At 40.2% G+C, this 19,910-nt stretch overlaps 2 protein-coding genes across 3 annotated transcripts; one reads left to right on the top strand and one right to left on the bottom strand.

Moving 5' to 3' along the window:
* Positions 1-18: 18 nt before the first annotated feature.
* LOC114537378 (yrdC domain-containing protein, mitochondrial-like) lies at positions 19-10,731 on the top strand. The gene is made up of 6 exons (XM_028558463.1): positions 19-206; positions 601-808; positions 908-1,142; positions 1,259-1,395; positions 1,531-1,626; positions 10,204-10,731. Exons 1-5 carry the CDS (start codon positions 170-172, stop codon positions 1,586-1,588), a joined length of 675 nt encoding a protein of 224 aa, XP_028414264.1. The 5' UTR covers positions 19-169; the 3' UTR covers positions 1,589-1,626; positions 10,204-10,731.
* Positions 1,972-18,675, bottom strand: LOC114537320 (serine/threonine kinase SAD-1-like). 2 transcript variants are annotated; one of them, XM_028558458.1, is made up of 9 exons: positions 18,371-18,675; positions 8,021-8,313; positions 7,454-7,509; positions 7,241-7,382; positions 6,801-6,928; positions 6,399-6,630; positions 4,753-5,863; positions 3,189-4,182; positions 1,972-3,035 (listed from the first exon to the last, which is right to left on the bottom strand). In XM_028558458.1, exons 1-9 carry the CDS (start codon positions 18,629-18,631, stop codon positions 2,692-2,694), a joined length of 3,561 nt encoding a protein of 1,186 aa, XP_028414259.1. In that variant the 5' UTR covers positions 18,632-18,675; the 3' UTR covers positions 1,972-2,691. The 2 variants fall into 2 exon arrangements, with proteins under 2 accessions (XP_028414259.1, XP_028414260.1); XM_028558459.1 differs by having other exon boundaries at positions 8,021-8,437; positions 18,371-18,442.
* Positions 18,676-19,910: the final 1,235 nt, after the last annotated feature.

Genomic DNA, 19,910 nt, shown 5'->3' with positions numbered 1-19,910 from the left:
TCTTCGCGACATCTTCGGTGCTAGCTCGTTTAAAGCTCGAGGTTCGGGCCACTGGTTCGGGCTTGCCCGTATGATGCAACTTTGCTCGAATTTGGGCAATGAAGAAGCGGGAAAAAAACAATCGAAATATTTCAAGACTTTGCAAAGGGACGGACAGGAAAGCTAAAAAATGGCCAAAGTTGTAGCCTTACCGACTGAATGTAGTGGTAAGTTGTTTAATCACCACTATATTGCATGTCTCAATTACAAAATGTATCAAATTACTATTACATTGTAACAATGGTTGTTTTTATTTTCAAATTAACACGTAAATATTTGCTTATGTTTCAATAGTTACCGCAACGCTTTGTCTAGTTGAAAAATAAAATGAAACAAACTAGACGAAGCCACAATAGTTTTGCTAATGCATGTATTTAACTGTATAAGTTATAAAAGTTTGTACTGAATATAGTTTATAGTACAAAAAGAGTTTTGCAGTCCACGTTATTTCGACGTCTGAATTTCCTTTATAAGTGACAATACCAGTAATTTATTGAAACAAACCAATCCCTCAGACTCTCTATTGAAAATTCCAAGCAAAACAACTATGAATATTTTCAGGCGATAATCCACAATTGCAACAATGTGTCACTATGGCAGCAGCTGCCTTGAAGGAGGGCAAAGTGATTGCCCTGCCCACAGACACTGTCTATGGTATAGCTGCATTGGCACAGTCCTCTGATGCTGTACGGAGAATGTACGAAATTAAAGGCAGAAATTTCGAGAAGCCAATTGCAATATCTGTTGGGAATATTCAAGATGTGCATAAGCAAGTATTTCTTGATCAATATATAAGGCTATATACAGTATGATTTAACCAACTGAGCTGCACACAAAACATTAACTTCCTCGGATATTTTCTTCACAGGTGGGGAAAAAATACATTAGATGAAGACATACTCTCCCAGCTTCTCCCTGGAGCAGTGACTTTGGTGTTCGAGAGGACACCTGATCTCAATATAGAACTGAATCCGTACACATCCTTAGTCGGCATCAGAATACCGGATTATGAGTTTATTCGACAATTAGCAATATATTGTGATGCTCCTCTTGCACTGACAAGTGCAAACAAAAGCTCAACGAAAAGCAGTTTGGATGTTAAGGTAAATGACACATGCACAGGTTTGAACAGTATTGTGTAGTTAACTGCATGGCGAGTAAAAACTCTGCAGGCTGTATCTTGTGGTAAAAGAGTTACATCTTTTCTTTTCCTTGATAGGAATTTGAAGATCTATGGGAACATCTTGCAATTGTGTTTGATGGAGGTACACTGGGGGACACAGCAGAATGTCGAAAGGGATCAACAGTGGTAAATTTAGCCACGCCCGGGACATACAAGATAATTCGTGATGGAAGGTTAGTACAAGATCCCGATATCAGAAATAGTCTGAATACTCGGCAGGGCAGGTAGACTCACTACTAGTTACTAGATTGGTGACTTGACCTGTATTTTGATGAGATTCAAACAAGTTTTTCGTATATATTATCTAGTGCATTTTCAAAAACAACTCAAACGCTACAAGGGTTTGGTCTGAAAGAGGCTCAGTAATAGAGTAGAGAATTTGGTGCCAAACATCTAAACTCAAGGTAATTTGCTGTACTTTATCGAAATTGTGTACCATTGCAAGCTTGCGGTAACTGTCATATCAATTTGCAGTAATACAACAGTAGCTGTCACATCAATTACATCTGTCAGAGTTGCCCTTGTAAATTGTATATAGTTTATAGAATTTCCTGAAAATACTCAGTGGTTACTTCCAGACTGTTCCAGTAACTAGTATGAGGCAAAATCTAAACTCTTTTACTGTTTGTCCTTATAAACAAGAGCCTATGATTCACTTTTCATTCATACACTTGATTACTTTTAATAATAGTCTTTATAAATGAATAATGAATGGGTATGAAGAAGGGGTGACTAAGTTAAACACGACACAAAAGGCCATATTCTTTTATGCTCATGTAATCATACTAAAATCTATATACATTTTATCCCGGTATTACTTTACCCATGCCTGTGAAATGTTAAAAAAATTGTGTGAAAACTTTAAAAAAGCGCGGTTCTCGCTTCTTGTACGCGAGTTCACGAGCGACCTACTGTCCGTGGTATTTGAGGTAATAATTCCCTGTTCAATAAATCCCAAATAGACGAATTTAATTCGTACGATTTGGTTAAGATTTTGCTTGATTAGGATTAACTCTAATCTTAATCCTAAACGTATTTCAAGGATAAATTTCGAGTAATTAGGATTTTTTGAACTTGGGATTATTATCGTATTTGAGTCACACTTGGGTGAGGGAGGTGAGAGGGAGTTAACCCCAAACCCTGGTAAACACTTCGCGATCAACGTGCTGTACCGCAGTCTGCATTCAAAATTACCCCGAGTGATCGGTCGCATCTGCGAGTCTTGCTCAACATCTATGGCGTTTCCAGCACCATAGTGAACCGCATAGGAATCAGTCAGGCAAGTTATATATACAATATCTGGCATTACAGGATCGCCTTATTAGTATTACGCAGCGATTGCGATAAAAAAATGTCAATCGGCCCTGCCCCGTGCTTTCCCGTGAATTGGTTTCAAATATAAGGGGGTATCATTCCAGTTATATTCCAGTCCAGTGGCTTAATTTACAAAGTGCGAAAAGTCGTATTCGTTAACTTGTTCTAAAACCTGGAGTTCCAACGCTTGTTGCAGTCTTTGTTGCGCATTTTACAGCCGCGTTCGTTTGAGACGGTTCGTTGGTCTTTCTGTAATTGCAAATCATTCGTCTTTCATCGCCTGTCCAATCTTTGCCGTCTTTTGTTTGTTGTGATTTGACGCTCGGACGCAGGAGCCTGGGGCCTTCGACTGTTGGAACTTTAGTGGTTTGCTCGTTGGGCGAATTTTTTTTCGTATTTTCGACGATGTTATTCGAGTTTTTTGTTGAATTTCGGGACGCGTTGGACGCAAGACTTTCCTTTGCTGACTTCACCAGTGATGGCTTTCTGTCAGGTTGATCTGTTTAAAATCGGGTGAAGATAAAAATATGGTTACCTAACTGTATTCAAGCTGGATAGCTCTATCAGTTCCAAACTGTCCAGTAAGAACTCTTATTGATCCAGTTTTACTACAGGAGAAAACCTATCAGTAATGTCATTAATACAAACGTACCTTGAATTTTCGGCTGGTGCGGACTATTTCTTGTCTGTTCTATATTTTCAGTGGCGTTTTTTTCTTTCGTTCCATTACCATTTCCCACAACTTTTACTGTTTTCTCCTTGCAACCGAGTGATTTTGCATTTGCATCAACACTACGGCCTTTCTTCTCAAGACTCTTTCCTTTCTGGCTCGCGACTGTATTCGGAGTCTTTCCTGTGACCTTCTCACTCCATTTATTTCTGTTTAGTCCTGAATTATTGATACCTTTAACTTCCTTTCTCTTTGTATTACTTTCCTCTTTAGTCCGTTTATTTCCGGCAACTGTCGACATTTTGCCTTCGGAAGCCGAAGATTTCCCGGTAGCCTTGGAACTTTTGTCGTTTGTAGCCGAACCATCTTTTGCTCCCGTCGTATTTTCAGTATTGTTAGGCAAGCTTTTTTTGCCAGCATTCGGAACTTTGCTGACAATGACGGAACCTTTTCCGGGACTTTTGGAGCCTTTGTTATCAGTAGAGCTTTTGCCGGCATCCGACGAAGTTGTGCCGCCGTTAGCCGAACATTTTCCGGCAAGCTTCAAAGTTTTACCGTCAGTACGCAGACCGCTAACGACTGCTGTCGAGTTCTGATTATCTTTAGCCGACTTTTTCCCGACATCCTTCGAACGTTCCACGACCATTACCGAAACGCACTTGTCGTATTTGTCCGCTAACCTTGCGACATCGTTCTTTCTGGCCGCAGTGCCCGGGGTTCTGCTGTTGGCCGTAGATGTCCTGGGCGCCAGCCGTGTTTGTGAGAGCAGGGTCTGGCGAGAGTTTGAAGAGAGTTTCCCAGAAAGAACGGGGATTTTCGAAGAATTGTCCAATTTATAAGGGGATCTTCTGGGTGTGACAAGTTTTCTTTCCAGATGTTTTGGAAGGCATGCTCTGGTATTTTGTGAATTATTTCTGGGTGTTTGCAACGATGATGATACTTGGGTATTCGAGCCACTAGGGCACTTGTTTGGCGACTGAAATATAAAACCACTTCACCTCAAAAGCAAATCAGGGCTAGTATAACAAGGGGTTGAATAGCTGGATAGCTCTATCAGTTCTAAACTGTTCTTTCTAGAGATCCAGTAAGGATCATTTCTTATTGACCCAGTGTTACTACAGGAGGAAACCTAAACTAAACTAACTTTATTTATACTGGATAGCTCTATCAGTTCTAAACTGTTCTTTCTAGAGGTCCAGTAAGGATCATCTCTTATTGATCTAGTGTTACTACAGGAGGAAACCTAAACTAAACTAACTTTATTTATATACTGGATATCTCTATCAGTTCTAAATTGTTCTTCCCAGAGATCCAGTAAGGATAATCTCTTATTGATCCAGTGTTACTACAGGAGGAAACCTAAACTAAACTATCTTTATTTATACTGGATAGCTCTATCAGTTCTAAACTGTTCTTCCTAGAGGTCCAGTAAGGATCGTTGCTAGCTTGCATCGTAGTGCCTAGTATAACCCAGTTATGAGAAAAATTTATAACATCCATTTTCTTCGTAGTTGTGTAAACTTCCATAGACAATTTAAGGATTTACCTTTACAGTTTCAGCTGACTTTACTGGTATGGATGAAATTTTTGAGTTAACCACTTCCACTTCAGACAGCCAACTTTCAATTGTCCCTTGTTTGCTTTTAACCCCATCTATCCCTCGATTCACCTGTTTGTCTCTAAAATCTTCTGTGTTCCCCTTGCCTACACTGCTGTCTTTGAACACGTGATGTTGCATGCAAGCCTGTTCTCGTTCGTAATCAACCGTGCCGTTCCTTTCCGACGACGTGTCACGCTTCAACACAACACCTCTGTCCGTATATAAGTGGGTGATAGTTTCCGGTACCGGGTCCTTATCTCGCACGGCGATTCCATCCTCCGAGATATTTTCCAGCGTGTTACTACTGGCAAAATTCACAGATTTTAAATCTGAATTTTCGAGTGTTAATTTTCCTTCACCGACCGAAGTTTTTGAATTCTGACTATTTGGAAGCGTGTTGTTATTATTTTGATCATCAATACGCATGCGTTCTGTGTTTGCTGCCGCGTTGGCTGAACTGTCAATGCTTCTCCTTTTCGGAATGCTAGCGGTGCTCGAGAAACCGTCGTCGGGTTCCGCGTGTCGACGGCGAACCTTCGGTGATTTACGCCGCTGTTGAAGTCCCTCGAAACCGGCCTTTCTTCGGCCGGGCCTTGGACTGTTCGTAGAATTCCGTGAACAGCTCGTCAGCCCACGTAGGCTTCGGCGTACGGGCGAAAACTTCACGAGAGCCACTCGTTTGACTGCGCAGAGCTTGGGTTTGTGCGCTGGCTCGCCGGTAGTTGCCGAGTGTGGTTCCGGATTTGGCGTTTTTCCTCGTTTTGATTTCTCTTCATTCTTCGCCGCTTTTTTCTGTCTTATTAAAGCGACTTTTATGGTCTTAAATGGATTTTCCATGATGTGGGTTTTGGGTGTAGAGCGTTTCACCAAACCATTCTTTTGGGTTGTTGGCTGATGTTTGGTAGGCGTTGGTGTGTGTTCCGTACTCGGTGGTGATATTGGCTCTGTGATTTTGATGGTTGGTGCTGGTGATGCGGCCATTAGTTTCCTCTGCTCTCGTTCGTAGCGCTGAAGTCGACGTACAAGCAAATGATAGACACACGAGTTCTTTGTCGCCCTGTTGAAGATTATCTGTTAGTGATAGGTCGGTTCCTTGGTTGGTTGAATGTACTAATTTCAACTCTCTGGTGTATCAGGTTTTGTTTATTTTGGACGGTTTTATCAGTTCAGATCATTTCTTACTGATCCAGTGTCACTACAGGAGGAAACCTAAACTAAACTAACTTTATTTATACTGGATAGCTCTATCAGTTCTAAACTGTTCTTCCTATAGATCCAGTAAGGATCATCTCTTATTGATCCAGTGTTACTACAGGAGGAAACCTAAACTAAACTAACTTTATTTATTCTGGATAGCTCTATCAGTTCTAAACTGTTCTTCCTAGAGGGCCTAACTATCAATTAACTACAGGAGAAAACCTAAACTAAACTAACTTTATTTATACTGGATAGCTCTATCAGTTCTAAACTGTTCTTCCTAGAGCCTAAACTAAATTAACTTTATTTATACTGGATAGCTCTATCAGTTAGTAACTCTTCCTAGCGGTAATGGTCATCTATTACTAATCTAGAGGTGAACACATAACTCTTACTTGTTTTGAATTACGTCACGTATGACGTCATCACTGTTTAGTTTCAGCTTTTCTTCCACGTGATCTAAAATACGATCATCCAGATCCTCCTCGCAGAGGTAGTTAGGGCATGTAAGGAGCACCAGAGGATCTCTTTCATCCATGGTTATCCATCGATGTCTTACTGCCTCCAGTATGTGTAATCGTTCCTTCGGATCGGGGTTTAAGAGCTTGGAAATCATGTCTTTGCAGCCTGAAAAATTGTAGAGAAAGGAACTGATAAAGTTATCCAGTAAAAACTCTGGTTTATAATTAGGTCTCCTCCGGTTGTAACACTGGATCAATAAGAGGTGATTCTTTAGGAAGAACAGTTTAGAACTGATAGAGCTATCCGGTATCAATAAAGCTTAATCAGAAACTAACCATCTGATAAATGCTCGGGTATTACGTTCATCTGTCGTTTCAACATCTTGTTATACAACGTGCTGATATTGAACGGTTCTACTGTGTATGGAAGACGTCCTGTCAGCATCGCGTACAAATTAACGCCGCTGAAACAAGCAAGATTTAAAACAGTTAAGAACTGATAGAGCTATCCAGTATAAATAAAGTTAGTTTAGTTTAGATTTCCTCCTGTAGTAACACTGGATCAATAAGAGATGATCCTTACTGGACCTCTAGGAAGAACAGTTTAGAACTGATAGAGCTATCCAGTATAAAAAGAGTTAGTTTAGTTTAGGTTTCCTCCTGTAGTAATACGAGATTATCCTTACTGGAGCTCTAAGGAGAACAGTTGGCATATGATAGAGTTGCCTGAGTTTTTAATTGAATAATTGGTCCTATTCATGCCAATCACTACTTACATGCTCCAAACGTCAATCTGCGGGCCATAATCCTTTCGAACAAGAAGTTCAGGCGCAGCGTATGCAGGCGAGCCACATTGAGTTGTGCAGTGATTCTCGTTGTTATGGTCTGTTGCGTAGATCGTGTTACTGAGCCCAAAATCTATGAGGGAAAGTGGAGTGATACATTACACAAAAACCAATGAGATTTACGCAGTGAACACGGATTCTCACCTATTATCTTGATATTTTTGTTTGCGTCCAATAGAAGATTTTCTACCTTTAGATCTCTAGACAAGTGATAATGAAAAACGATAAGGGTTGCAATCGAGTCAATTTTTAACCATTAGAATGAACAATAAGGTACTGAAACGACTTAAGGAAAACTCCTGTCTATCTGCCTACTGAGGCCTGTATTTAAAAGTCACTCACACTCAAGTGTAGGAGATCTCAATCTTCTCATAAAGCTTCCGCTTCTATTTCCAGTCGAATAAGAGCTGGATTTTACCTTAAATTTTTCCATTGATTGGGAAAGAAATTTCTCCTTGATCAATAATGACAGAAATTATATGCCGCACTCAGTGGGTGTGAGTGGACTTTTTTAATCAGGGCGAAAGTTTAGGTTATCGATGTTTGTATAACGTGCACATTCCCCATGTCTTTCTTCTTCTGACAGATGCAAACGAGCGATTAGTTACAAATGCTTTAATGTATAGGTTCCTTTATCTGAACATTTGTAACCATTTCGCTCGTTCTCATCTATCAAAAGAAGAAATTATCCCGCACAAAATCCAACCATACCTATGCATGATACCCAGACGATGTAAGTACTCCACAGCGGATATGATTTGTCTGATAAACTTTCTCACTTCGTCTTCTTCCAGTTTCTTTCTTTTGCAAATGTGATCCATGAGATCCCCTCCATCAGCGAACTCGAACACGAGATAATAACTCTGAGAGGTCTCGACGATCTCTAACAGTTGCACGATGTGTGGATGGCGAATCATCTGCAGCAGGCGTGCCTCGCGACGCATGTTCTTCGACACGTAACGATCTTTTCGCGCACGATTTTTGTCGATGATTTTTATCGCAACCTGTAAACGAGTACACGGAACATTGAGGTTCATAATGTCACTCCACTGGAACATGTCGCAGTGCTCGGAAGCTTTCCTCCAATTGGATAATGCTTTTCTATGCTTTCTAAAGAACGAAGCTATCCTATTGGTTGAAACAGAAATGTATTGTAAAGTTCAGCCAATGAAAATCATTCTTGCGAGGAGCTGCGACACTACCCACTCCACTTCCTATGATATCAGTGGAGTATAGAATCACACCGCCTTCGTCAGTGTAATATCAATCCAGTATTTTCATTGACTAAAGTCAGCGTGCGCGGGAACTTATATCGGACACCTTAGTGAGAGCTATTAACAATATAATAGCACTCCAGTTCTACAATACGTATATCTTACTATAAGAACAGCTATGACCGGCATTTGATGATTATCTTAAGTACTAGACTACAAGATGGTGAAGATAGCCTCACAATTCTAACAATTTATCGATAAGCCTCGTAGTATGTTTATTTTAGCATCGGGGCTAATTAACAAACAGCGTCATCGCTCTTCCGTATCTTTATTGAAAAAGATTGCATTTTCACTATTTGACAGTTTTATGGATGTCCTAATCTGTGTGCTGAGTAACTAAATGATCAGGCATGCGCAGAATTTACCCTATGGCCTGTTTTTGTTTTCGTGTTTGTCTCAGCCAAGGACGCTGGAAAAAGAAGGCGCGAGTGGCATTCGCCCCTTTTCCCCTTGATCTCTACTCGTTCTTATTAATTTTCATCCCATAAGTGTCCCTGAAATTCGCCCCCGTAACAACGTGATCCTGATCTCAAACTACGCGCAGGCGCTCTTGATAGCTACACCCACTGGTTACACCCTAATAAATTTTTACGAATTTTTTTCCCTGATCGTGCACGAAACTTTGAGTCAAAATATGTCTGGTATGTGAAACCACTCGTTTGAAAGTACACTAGACTACACTGGTTTTCGTTTGGGGGGTATCAATTCCATCTACACTTATGTATCAAAGTAATTCCGAAAAGACAAGACATCTTCTGCATGAGTCAATATATGATTCGAACAAGACACAAGTTGAAACTGTAAATTTTCGACTCTATTTCAAAGTCATCATACTTTGTCGGCTGGTCATTGTTTCTACACTGCATATAGTTAGTTGAGACTAAATTTTCGACTCTATTTCAAAGTCATCATAAATTGTCGGCTGGTCATTGTTTTCTACACTGTATATGGTTATCTAAATTCGTTTCAGTTGCTTGTGGAATAATCGCCCTGTCACAGTTTTTTAAGCGTTTCCGTTATGTTTCTAACCAATCCCAGATGCCCGAAGCCTCTTAGATCACCTCCCTAATTTGACTCCATCTAATGCCAGATGATTTTACTTGTCAGCAAAACTTGTGCTGCCAGTCAAACTATGGCTTATTCACACACGATCCAATTTTGCCGGATCCAATCCACTTCTGATGGATGTTTTGTTGTGTTTTAGTCTGTTGACTTGCGATGCTTATATGGGCAGCAAATGAACTAGAGCCAATGCAGTATTGCTTTATCAATAACAGGCTAGATTCCATACGTCAGAAGTGCATTGGATCCGACAAAATTGGATCGCGCGAACGGACCTTGGATGCTCTTCTTGGAGCTGTGCATCTCAGAACCGATGAAGTTTCCTAGTTCAGAATTTAGTTTAATAGAGGGATTGTCTCTTAAGGGTTAAACAGAAGTATTCACGAAACCATAACAAACATCAGCCCGATAAAACACACAGCCTTATCTGAGCTTGAAATAACATGGAATTTAATAAAAAATCTTAGGAAGGCTCCTTATTTGAGGCTAGGTAATTGAGGTAATTAGACTCAATCTCGTTTCTCATCATTACAATAATATTAGCTATTCTCTTCATAGGTGATGCACGCCACGTTATATAACCACCCAGGGTAGAATAAACACAAAGTAACCGTCCAGAACGACACAAGGTCGGATTGCTCCGATTCACCTCTGTGGGATATCCTTTGAATTGTATTTCTCGTGCTGGGACTATGATGCGTGAATAAACAACTGAAAATCGACCAATTTAGACTGCATGTGGGTCTCCGTTGCGTTTTCTGTTGTTTATATCGACATATTTGGAACAATTCTTAGAGAATAGGGCTGTTCCTAGGTGGCCTTTGCCCTTTTGTACGCCACTGAAACACTGCATGCCATGTAGTTTGAATAAAACCCAAAACTTATTACTACTCGGATTTAATGTGTTCGTCCTTTCAATTAATCTAACACAATGTTTTAAGTAAATGGTTTTAAGTAAAGGTAACCAACCAGTTGCACATATCTCCCTAGGAATAACAGTCTAATAGAACTATCCAGCATAAGTTAGTTTAGGTTTCCTCCTGTAGTAACACTGGATCAATAAGAAATGATCCTTACTGGACCTCTAGGAAGAAAAGTTTAGAACTGATAGAGCTATCCAGTATAAATAAAGTTAGTTTAGTTTAGGTTTCCTCCTGTAGTAACACTGGATCAACAAGAGATGATCCTTACTGGACCTCTAGGAAGAACAGTTTAGAACTGATAGAGCTATCCAGTATAAAGATAGTTTAGTCAGGCTTCCTCCTGTAGGAAGATTGAATCACAGAGGTGATCCTTACTAGACCTCTAAAAGGAAAAGGTAAGATTGAAGCTAGCAATGTAAATTGATGTTAGTCTATTTGCTTGTATTTCTCATTCAAAACCTTTGCATTGACCTATAAGCACTAATGCAATGGTTTATGGAGTGCTGTGGTGTCACGCCATGTATAGTGACTGTAAATAATGACTTTGTGCTTAAATTAATTAGTTCTGTAGACAAGATTAGGAATTCGACAAATGGTAAACATAATTAGTTCACAACAACAACGTATATTGCACGATTGACATCAATTATGTTCCCAAATACGTGTTACAAAATAAGTGAAATTCAACAGGTCTGTACACAATTCTAGACTACACAGTAAAGTGATAAATCTCGCAAGAAGATGATTGATGTAAAAAAACGAGTCGCGTGTTCATTGCAATTAAAGTAATTGTTACCCCACTCTGGTCCGATTGAGAAGGACGCACCGCATGTAATGTTGTTTTCTTGACGCATTTTATGCGTAAATCTACGCATTACGCAGGCTGACCCCTGCAAGCTTTTAATAAGGTTTTAATTATCCCGAAGGCCGCGTATAGTGTAATTATAGCGCACGCGCTTGATAACCACCTCATGAACGTTTTCGTATATGAGATGAGTTTGCGCTGTTATCTACACCCTATCAACGATGCAGACAATTCCTGAGATTGGCTTCAGACTGCAGTTAGTTTATGGTCGAGGGAAGGCAAATAATCCACGACCCACGCGTGTGGTGTTCGCGACCCAACGTTTCGACACTCCAGTTTAATGGATAATCAAGGGATTTTTATGTCAATATGGCCGTTAAGCAACATAAGGTTGTGTTGTGTATGCAATGTATTGGAAAAACACATGGCAGCAAATGAGGATTAATCCTTGCGTTTTTCGAATATCTCAAACGCCAGGCGTAGAAAAGTGGTATGCTATGAAAAAAAACAAAAGGAAGGTGATCTTTGTTATTTTGGTACTGTAATATATCATGATCTTCAGTGGAGATAAGAAAGAAACAATATCGATGAAGAAGTAGGCCGTAGGAGGAATGATTGATCGTTTGCCGTCGACTTCAAAATGAAAAAGATCTTGGCTATTTTGGAACTGTGATGACATAACAAAAAAACAGTGAGCAGGTCACTGAACATATTAGCACGAATGGTTGCTTCTACTGCTTGCTTCTAAAAGGAAAGAGATCTTAGGTATTTTAGAATTGTGATAAAGCTATCGCGTGATCTTTTCGAGAGCAGAAAGCAAATTGTAAAGAAGAAAGCAGTTCATCAAAAGAAAAAAACGACTGCCTAAGCCGTTTGCCATCGTTGGCTTTAGGAGTTAAGTTTAAGCATTCCTTGCATTGATAATTTCTATCTGCTACGCACACAGACTTCTGCAAGGAGCAGAACAAATCATACAATATATTTCTGGTGGTGCATTGATGATGCAAAGGTTGCTCAATTTGGTCTTCCTTTATCCGTGAACGGGATCAATTTCCTTGAAATTGATCATTTGTAGTTTCTTTCCTGATCCAGCTATTGTTTCCTTTAACCTCACCCAGGTTTTACTGAAGAAAGATATAGTTTGCCCTGGCTTTAAGAGTATTTACCAGTTATCTTCGCAAGTCAGGGATGAGTTGGTGGTATCGTTGTATCAATTCAAAGGTCCTCCAAAAAACTTGCCAAAAATCTGGTGAAGGCAGCTCAATAACCGAGCCACTCAGCTGATCGTATCTCAAAATAAAATACGACAATTGCAGAGTCTTATCGGGTTATTATTTTTTATCGTCATGTGAGAATTCTCCGACCATCATATATGGTAACCTTTCTTCGTCCTTTGTTTGTTTAGCATCACATTAAGAAAATGCTCAGATGCTGTTAGAATTAAACATGGTCTAGAGAAAACTTGAGAACGTTTAACATACAAATACGAGATTGCTTGTGGACAGGTGAAAACCAATTCTCTCAAAAACTCTAAAAATGGTCACATTACGACTACATACATTTGTCGTAAATCGTAGATGACGTAAAAACGCATTTACACAATGGATTTAATCGTTAAGTCATTTCCCTTGAGCTTTTTAGGACATACCATGTCGCAGTATATACAGGGTGTAAACTTGCTATGCCATAATCCGGCTTAGCAAACCTTTTCATAAACTTCTTGATTTATAAGATAGGGCGTTAATAGACAGTGCAGCTGTTTGACATATCAGATTGTCTGGATGGAGAAGACTAGATTACGCCAGTATTGTCGACGTGTTGGCGGTATTTTGGTCGGTCGAGTTTTCGCGTCAAATGCGTGGTGTGGGTTTTTTTGGCGGCAGATTCAGATCTTCAAGAGTGGTGTTACTGCAGTCGTGTTATTCGTCTTATCCTAAAGCACGTGTTGTCATTCAGAGCTGATCAGTTTTTTCTGCAGTAAACGTTTTAATTACCGTGCGTTTAAGGTTTAATCCCTCACGAGTGTCAATGCCATCTATGTGAATACCCGCAGGGAAACTTGGCAACGAGAGAACGTTTTTGCAACTGATAAAGATTTCACATGAACATAGTTTCGCTGAAGGAGATTACCACACAGCTTGCGCGGAGGTATGTGTAATTTCGGTTCGTACCGCACTACCGTTGTCGTTTTTTGTACGAATTTTGGCAACCAGCCATCGTGGAACCGTTGGGTGTATGAACTTAAGTCATTTCATTGCCATTCAGTCATGACCTAACCTCATAATCGGTTAACCGTCCAAACAGCCGGAATATCTTCAACAACAAAGAGTTTTTGTTTTCTTCAACCCAACAAAACATTGGTTAGGTATATGCGCATCTACAGAATAAACCAGATTCAGATTGAGTTATTTTCATGCTTTCAAACCGAACTGATTTGCATTAAATGCAGTGCGCGTACATGGGACGATCCGATCCACAGTCCAGTTCATGCGAACGGTCGCATAAACCATCATCCATCACATGTCCCGGTGTTATGGATATTTTGTGATTTATTATCACTGCATGAACGCAGCAAAGACTGGAAGCACGAAGTCTGGAGTCTGGAATTGATGTTCGGACACTACGAAGTACGGAAGACGAAGTTGGAAGCCTGGAATTTTAATATTCAGACATTGCCTTTGGCAATTGAAACATTAAAACGACTAAAGTGGATGACTGAATTCCGAGATACAAAACCTTCACTTATGCCACCAATGTTTGTCAAGAAACGAGGGATTCTTTACAAACAAACAGACTGCTTTGATAAGATAACTTCATCGGGCGAAATGGCCAATATTATGTCTAAAGTTTACCCTTATCTGTACTTAGCATTGCACCATCATTTATACACAGACATCTTACATTCGCTTTTGACAGCCTACTCTATAGCCCAGGGGCAAGAACAGTGCACACGGAGCCCCACTATGAAACTGTGATATGCTGAGATACTATAATATTATACTCTGATAGTATCTATGATACTGTTTGACACTATGAAACTATGATGCTGACTGAGATACCATTCGTTAAGAATATAGCGGTAAAACTGCATTTCCCGTGCTTGGCAGATGTAAATAACGATATACTTGAATGCAGAGTTCTTGAAACATTCTAAAATACCAGTAATCTGCCTGTACCGAATACAACAGGACAGCCGTTTTTACCGTAAAAAGGAAAGCGCCCTATGAGACATGTTTCGTCAGTGCCTGCGAACTAAACAATCGCGCAAACCAGAGTCCACGTTTTCCACCATTCCGTTTAACACATTCATCAAGGATGGTGATGACATATGTAGATCTATGTCGGCACCTATTGCGTTTTTCTATTGAGATGTTTATACGGAACCCTCCCTCGATCTTGAGCAGTTGGCAATCTCGGCATATACATTTCGATTCCTTTCGTCTTCTTCCACCGGGGAATGGACCCCACGCCAGCATACCGCCTTTATATTCCTTCGCCAAGCGATGAAAAATATTCGCCCAAATTTCTTTGTTTACCTTGGTCGTATTTTTTTTCATCCAAATATTTAGCACATGTCAGATAGATATTTGATGGCTAACACACAGAGAGTCTAGTGTAAAAAATGCGCGTTCCACTGTTCGCCAAAGTCCTCACGAAGATGTGATTAATGATAACAATCATGTCTGGCCGAAAAATATGACAAGAACTCGCATGTTTTGAGCAAGACCTCTCGTGTGGATGAGAACTTCTGCTTGAAAAGTGTTGTCAATCTTGCTTAGCTGATCTGTCAAAACTCATCTTAGTTATTAATCGAGAAAGTTCATTCTCCGCTGGCTAAAGGTTAAGCTCATCCAGAATTTAATGGCAAACATGCAATGTTTAAAACGACCCTAACAATGTTTTCAATTAGGCAAACATACACTGGGCGGGCTTGATCGGGCACTATAAATATTGACATTTAACGAAGGTATATTAGTGTCCCTCAGATGATAAATAAAAGTTTGTCAGCTTTTCTGCTGACTCAGCTGAGTGACTCCTCATTTGCATAATCAATGGAAATAAACTTAGTCTATATGGACACGAGCGTCGTTTTCGAGCGTTTTCAAAATCGTTTTTCTCTATTTCACTGTTTAGACGCCCTGTCCACACGGTCCAAGGGAAAATATGCTCAATATGTTAAATTAGCTTCAACTTCTATTGTAAATTGACGGTGTTTGACACCATTTTGGTATGAAAACAAATGTGAAAACGCTCGAAAACGTTACCGTGTGTGCACATATAGCCTTAGTTTTATGCCAATATGCGCAATACGTTGTTATTTGGTTATAAAATGGTGATTGATATCTTAAAACGCAATTCTGGAACGGAAGGCTGATGCAAACGCTTAGCAACTGAAATTGGCATTTCGGAAAACCGCAAATTTACATGGTATTTTACGACGTCGGTTGAGGCAGCGTAAAAAATCGCAGTTGACGCATTTGTGAAAAATCAGAGCTCGTGACCACAACGTGATAAAATCATGCATATTCTGAGTACCTTTGAGGAATGTTAACTTCCTTTAAAAGGCGTTTCCGTGAAAAAAGGAAAGATTTCAATAATAGCGATCTCGATGGGAAAATGTGAGAAAATGAAAGATGCATTTTATTTCGACAGATAGTTTGCCTATGGAGTAGATTTGAGAGAACAGATTTGCCTACTCCATACCGAAGAATCAATGTTTCCCGAGTTGATCAATTTGCCACCGACTACGGGCCTAAATTACGCGATGAAACGCATGCATTCACAGCAAAATATACAGTACAACTTTAAGGATTAGGTGAAGAAACATGCTTAAGGCAAGCCTTCTGATTTCTCCTACTGCTTATGATGATGATGATGGTGGTGGCAAAACACGCACGAATGATACGAAATCTCTTCATGTTATCTGGTGCTCATTGTATTCCTAGTATTCAAATCGGAATATCCTCGTTTCAATGGATTCCTATCGTTTTTCTCAAGTGCTTAACGACATACGCTCTCTGCAATTAGAAGACCAATTCGGGGCAAACAGCTATGCATAAAAAAACACATGCCTGCATGCAAAACGCTGCATGGTATTTCTTGTCACGAATTTGATATGTGAGAACATAATCTCGCGTTCATCTCTTAATAACAAGATCTTTCAAAGACTTACGTGGTAGGTACTGACACAGCAATATACGCTCGGCAATGGCTTTGCGGAATTCGTAATATTTCGTCAATTCGCAGCGTACGCGTTCTCTCGCAAGTCAACATTTGTTCAAAATGATTTGTTCAAGATCTGTTCCTCTGCCAATGACATGAAATAAATAGCGCGGACGCGATTGTTGTGCACACGACCCAATCGTCTAAAAGAATTCGCGAATTGCTATTCAACGCTATTGATTCAATTCATTGAAACGAAAACTGTAATTTCCGTGTGAAAATTCCCACAAAGTATTCATTCAATGCGCGTGCAAAAGTATTTAATTTAGTTGAGTTATTTGGGACATCTAGGGCGCTTTCCTTTATACGGAAAAAACGGCCAGACCGGTCCTATTGTATTTCGATACAGACAGATTACTGGTATTTTAGAGTGTTTCAAGAACTCTGCATTCAAGTATATCGTTATTTACATCTATCTATAGCACGGAAAATATAGTTCAGCCACTGTATTCTTAACGAATTACTCTATTTCAATTTAAAACATGACCGGTCTGACCATTTTGGCCGCTTAATGGAAAGCGTCCCTAGTTTTCCAAATCATGTTTCCATAAACAATATCGTGGGCTCTGACAAAAAATTTATCCGTCTTCTACCATAATTAGTTTTTTTTAAGGCCTGCAGTATGCATTTAGAGAGAATTTCAATTTTAGGAAAAGAAATTTGTGGTATTCATTGCTATGGTTTCATGACAACAATTTGCGTTGTGTCCGTCAAAGATTTGGCAAGAAGTTGGTGAACTGTTGGTAATACGGCCTATGATTAGAGCTTAGTTGCGCGTTTAAATCCGGAAAGTATTTCATTTGAAGGCGTTTGCTTCGTGTGAAAAACGATAATCGACTAGCCGACCCACTGTGAGGAAAATCGATTTAGGGTTTACGATTTTGTGAGTTGGAGGACACGAAATTGGCACTGCGTTCGAGAATGATTGCAAATATTCGATCGTGGGCGATGATTATGATTGCGCATTTCCTATGGACTCGACCCGCAACAAATCCGGGAAGTCTCAATATTGCGCGCATCTCATGATCATGATTACCATCCAGCATTTTCGTGCGTCGACGCAGCGAAATTGCGCTGTCTTAAATTAACCTGGCCAGGAATGCGCTGCGCTGTTCGTTGATGCGCGACAAATGTGACAGCGACTCGTGCTCTTTAGGCAAACAATCACAGCGAAAACGAGTCGTGAATTTTGGTAAATTATCGCTGTCCGCTCGCACAATCGTCACTTGTTTTTGCCTTGTACACCGTATCAGGAATTCACTGCAGGAAATCGCCGTAATTTCTTGATCGCAAACAATAGTTACTAATCCGTAAACCCTCCCCGAATAAAGATAATGATAAGAAATCACGTAGCTCGTACCAAGAGTCCCCGTTTAGTATGAATGCCGTTTAGTATAAACCAGATAAACACATTGACAGCCAGCACAGAACCGAAACAAATCCGAAATACCGGACGCTCGAACCGACATGACAAAGTTTTCAATCGCGCGGTTAAAATAACTTGACAAAATCCTGGAGTAGTTGAAATATTTCACCGATAAACAGACAATTTCGCTAAGTGAAAGACTCCAGACTACAACATTGTATATTATGGCATACATCAGATTACCGAAAGCTTATTAATTTCCATATCATATATAGTCCCAGTACATGAAGACAGCCCTGAGTGGTTGTCCTACGTTGAGATATAACGCGTTCGCCCAGATCAATACAAAGCGATGCTAGCTTCTAGACATGGGAATATACATACGTATTGCATCAATAAATCTCTTACCTTTTCGCCTGTTAAAATATGAATAGCTTCCTTGACCTTTGCAAATGATCCTTCACCAACAGTTCGTCCGAGAAGAAAGTTGCCTACTCGCTTGCATTGCGCGTATCTTCGTAAATCCTCTCGCGAGACATTCGCCACTTGGGCAGGGAGTTCGACATCGTCCGATAACACCATTGTCTTACTTTGGGACTTATCTATCGCCTTCTTGGGCTTTTCAGACTGGTTGGACAGGGACATATAGAATCGCGGATCCAATCTCATCCTCTTTTAGCGGCGTATTAATGAACAGTAATAGGACTCTAATCAACAGTGACTGCTTGATCATCTGACACATGGGATCGCAAAGAAAACTGGACTCTCTCATTTCGCAGGACTCTCTTGAACCAGGAGCACCCTCAGGGGCTCTGGAACGACCAGGATTTCATTGACGTAGGAATATTGAATTTGATATATTATTGAATATTGAAGTTTTGAATTTGCAAACAGAATTAGGAACGTTAGAAACATTAGTTAAAAATGACCGCTTCTTTATTGAGTGCAAGAAGAGACAAATTTGACCAAAAGAACAGTTTCATCTGTATCTGCCCCTGACGTGGTATAAAATAATTCCGTTACAGAGCCATTATTATGTGGCATTGCTCTTATAGCTACTTATGAAAAGTTTGTGTTGTGACATTTTTGCGAACGAAGCCTATTTCTGATTGGCCAATGAGCCCAGTTGACGAATCAGGATCATAATTTACCCGCAAACTACGTCACAGCGAAGGCCTTCGGCAGGTACCTTTGCATTTGTTGCTTGTTTTCCAGTTTTGAGGATGGCTCTAAGTCTTTCTGAAGATTCTGAGGTACGAAAGGATATGATTACCAAAATGCAGAGAGCTTACACACTCATGAAAGACGATTTCACGGCCACCAATGTTCTGGTGAAGTTCCTCAACGAAAACGTTTCGCCATCGCCAAACATCGCCGAAATAGCAATCAACAATGATGCGACGTTTGGTGAAAATTTGAGCACAATGAAAAAAACAATGGATCAAATCCAAGAGGAGCGTTTGAACATAATCTTAGATCTCTCAAAGAAACTGGAGCGTGACCTGTACGAGAGACTAACAGATGGGCGCGAAGAATTTGAATCCAAGATCGAATTCATCAACGCTGAAAGAGAATCCGATGAGGCAGATCCGTCAGAAGACGCTCTAACAAAAACCATTCATAGCTATTTGTTTATCTCGGAGATCCTTGCTTCTGGTCGGCTTTCCGACGTCTCTTGTTCTGCTGAAGAAGTTGCGGTGGCGCATTTTGCACGTGAAGCTGGGTTATTAGCTTCTGGTAGTGCAAACATTCAAGTAACTCTTGAAACCGGCGAATTGAGCGACACGATAGATGAACTCAACGAAATGCTGGACGAGTTTGAGGAGCCATCTGTATGTTACTCGCGGGTTGTCCACGAGGTTCGGGAGAAACTGGACGCTATTTTGAACTGAATGATCTGGACAGCAACACTTACACTATAGCATTAGCATTTAGTCTTTGTAACTGT

The sequence above is a fragment of the Dendronephthya gigantea genome, unplaced genomic scaffold (genome assembly GCF_004324835.1).
Source record: "Dendronephthya gigantea isolate DGI-Jeju-01 unplaced genomic scaffold, DenGig_1.0 000002F, whole genome shotgun sequence".
In the NCBI taxonomy this organism is placed as follows: Eukaryota; Metazoa; Cnidaria; class Anthozoa; order Malacalcyonacea; family Nephtheidae; genus Dendronephthya; species Dendronephthya gigantea.
The sequence above is the reverse complement of the archived record's forward strand: the minus strand, read 5'-3'. Positions and strand labels throughout refer to the sequence as shown.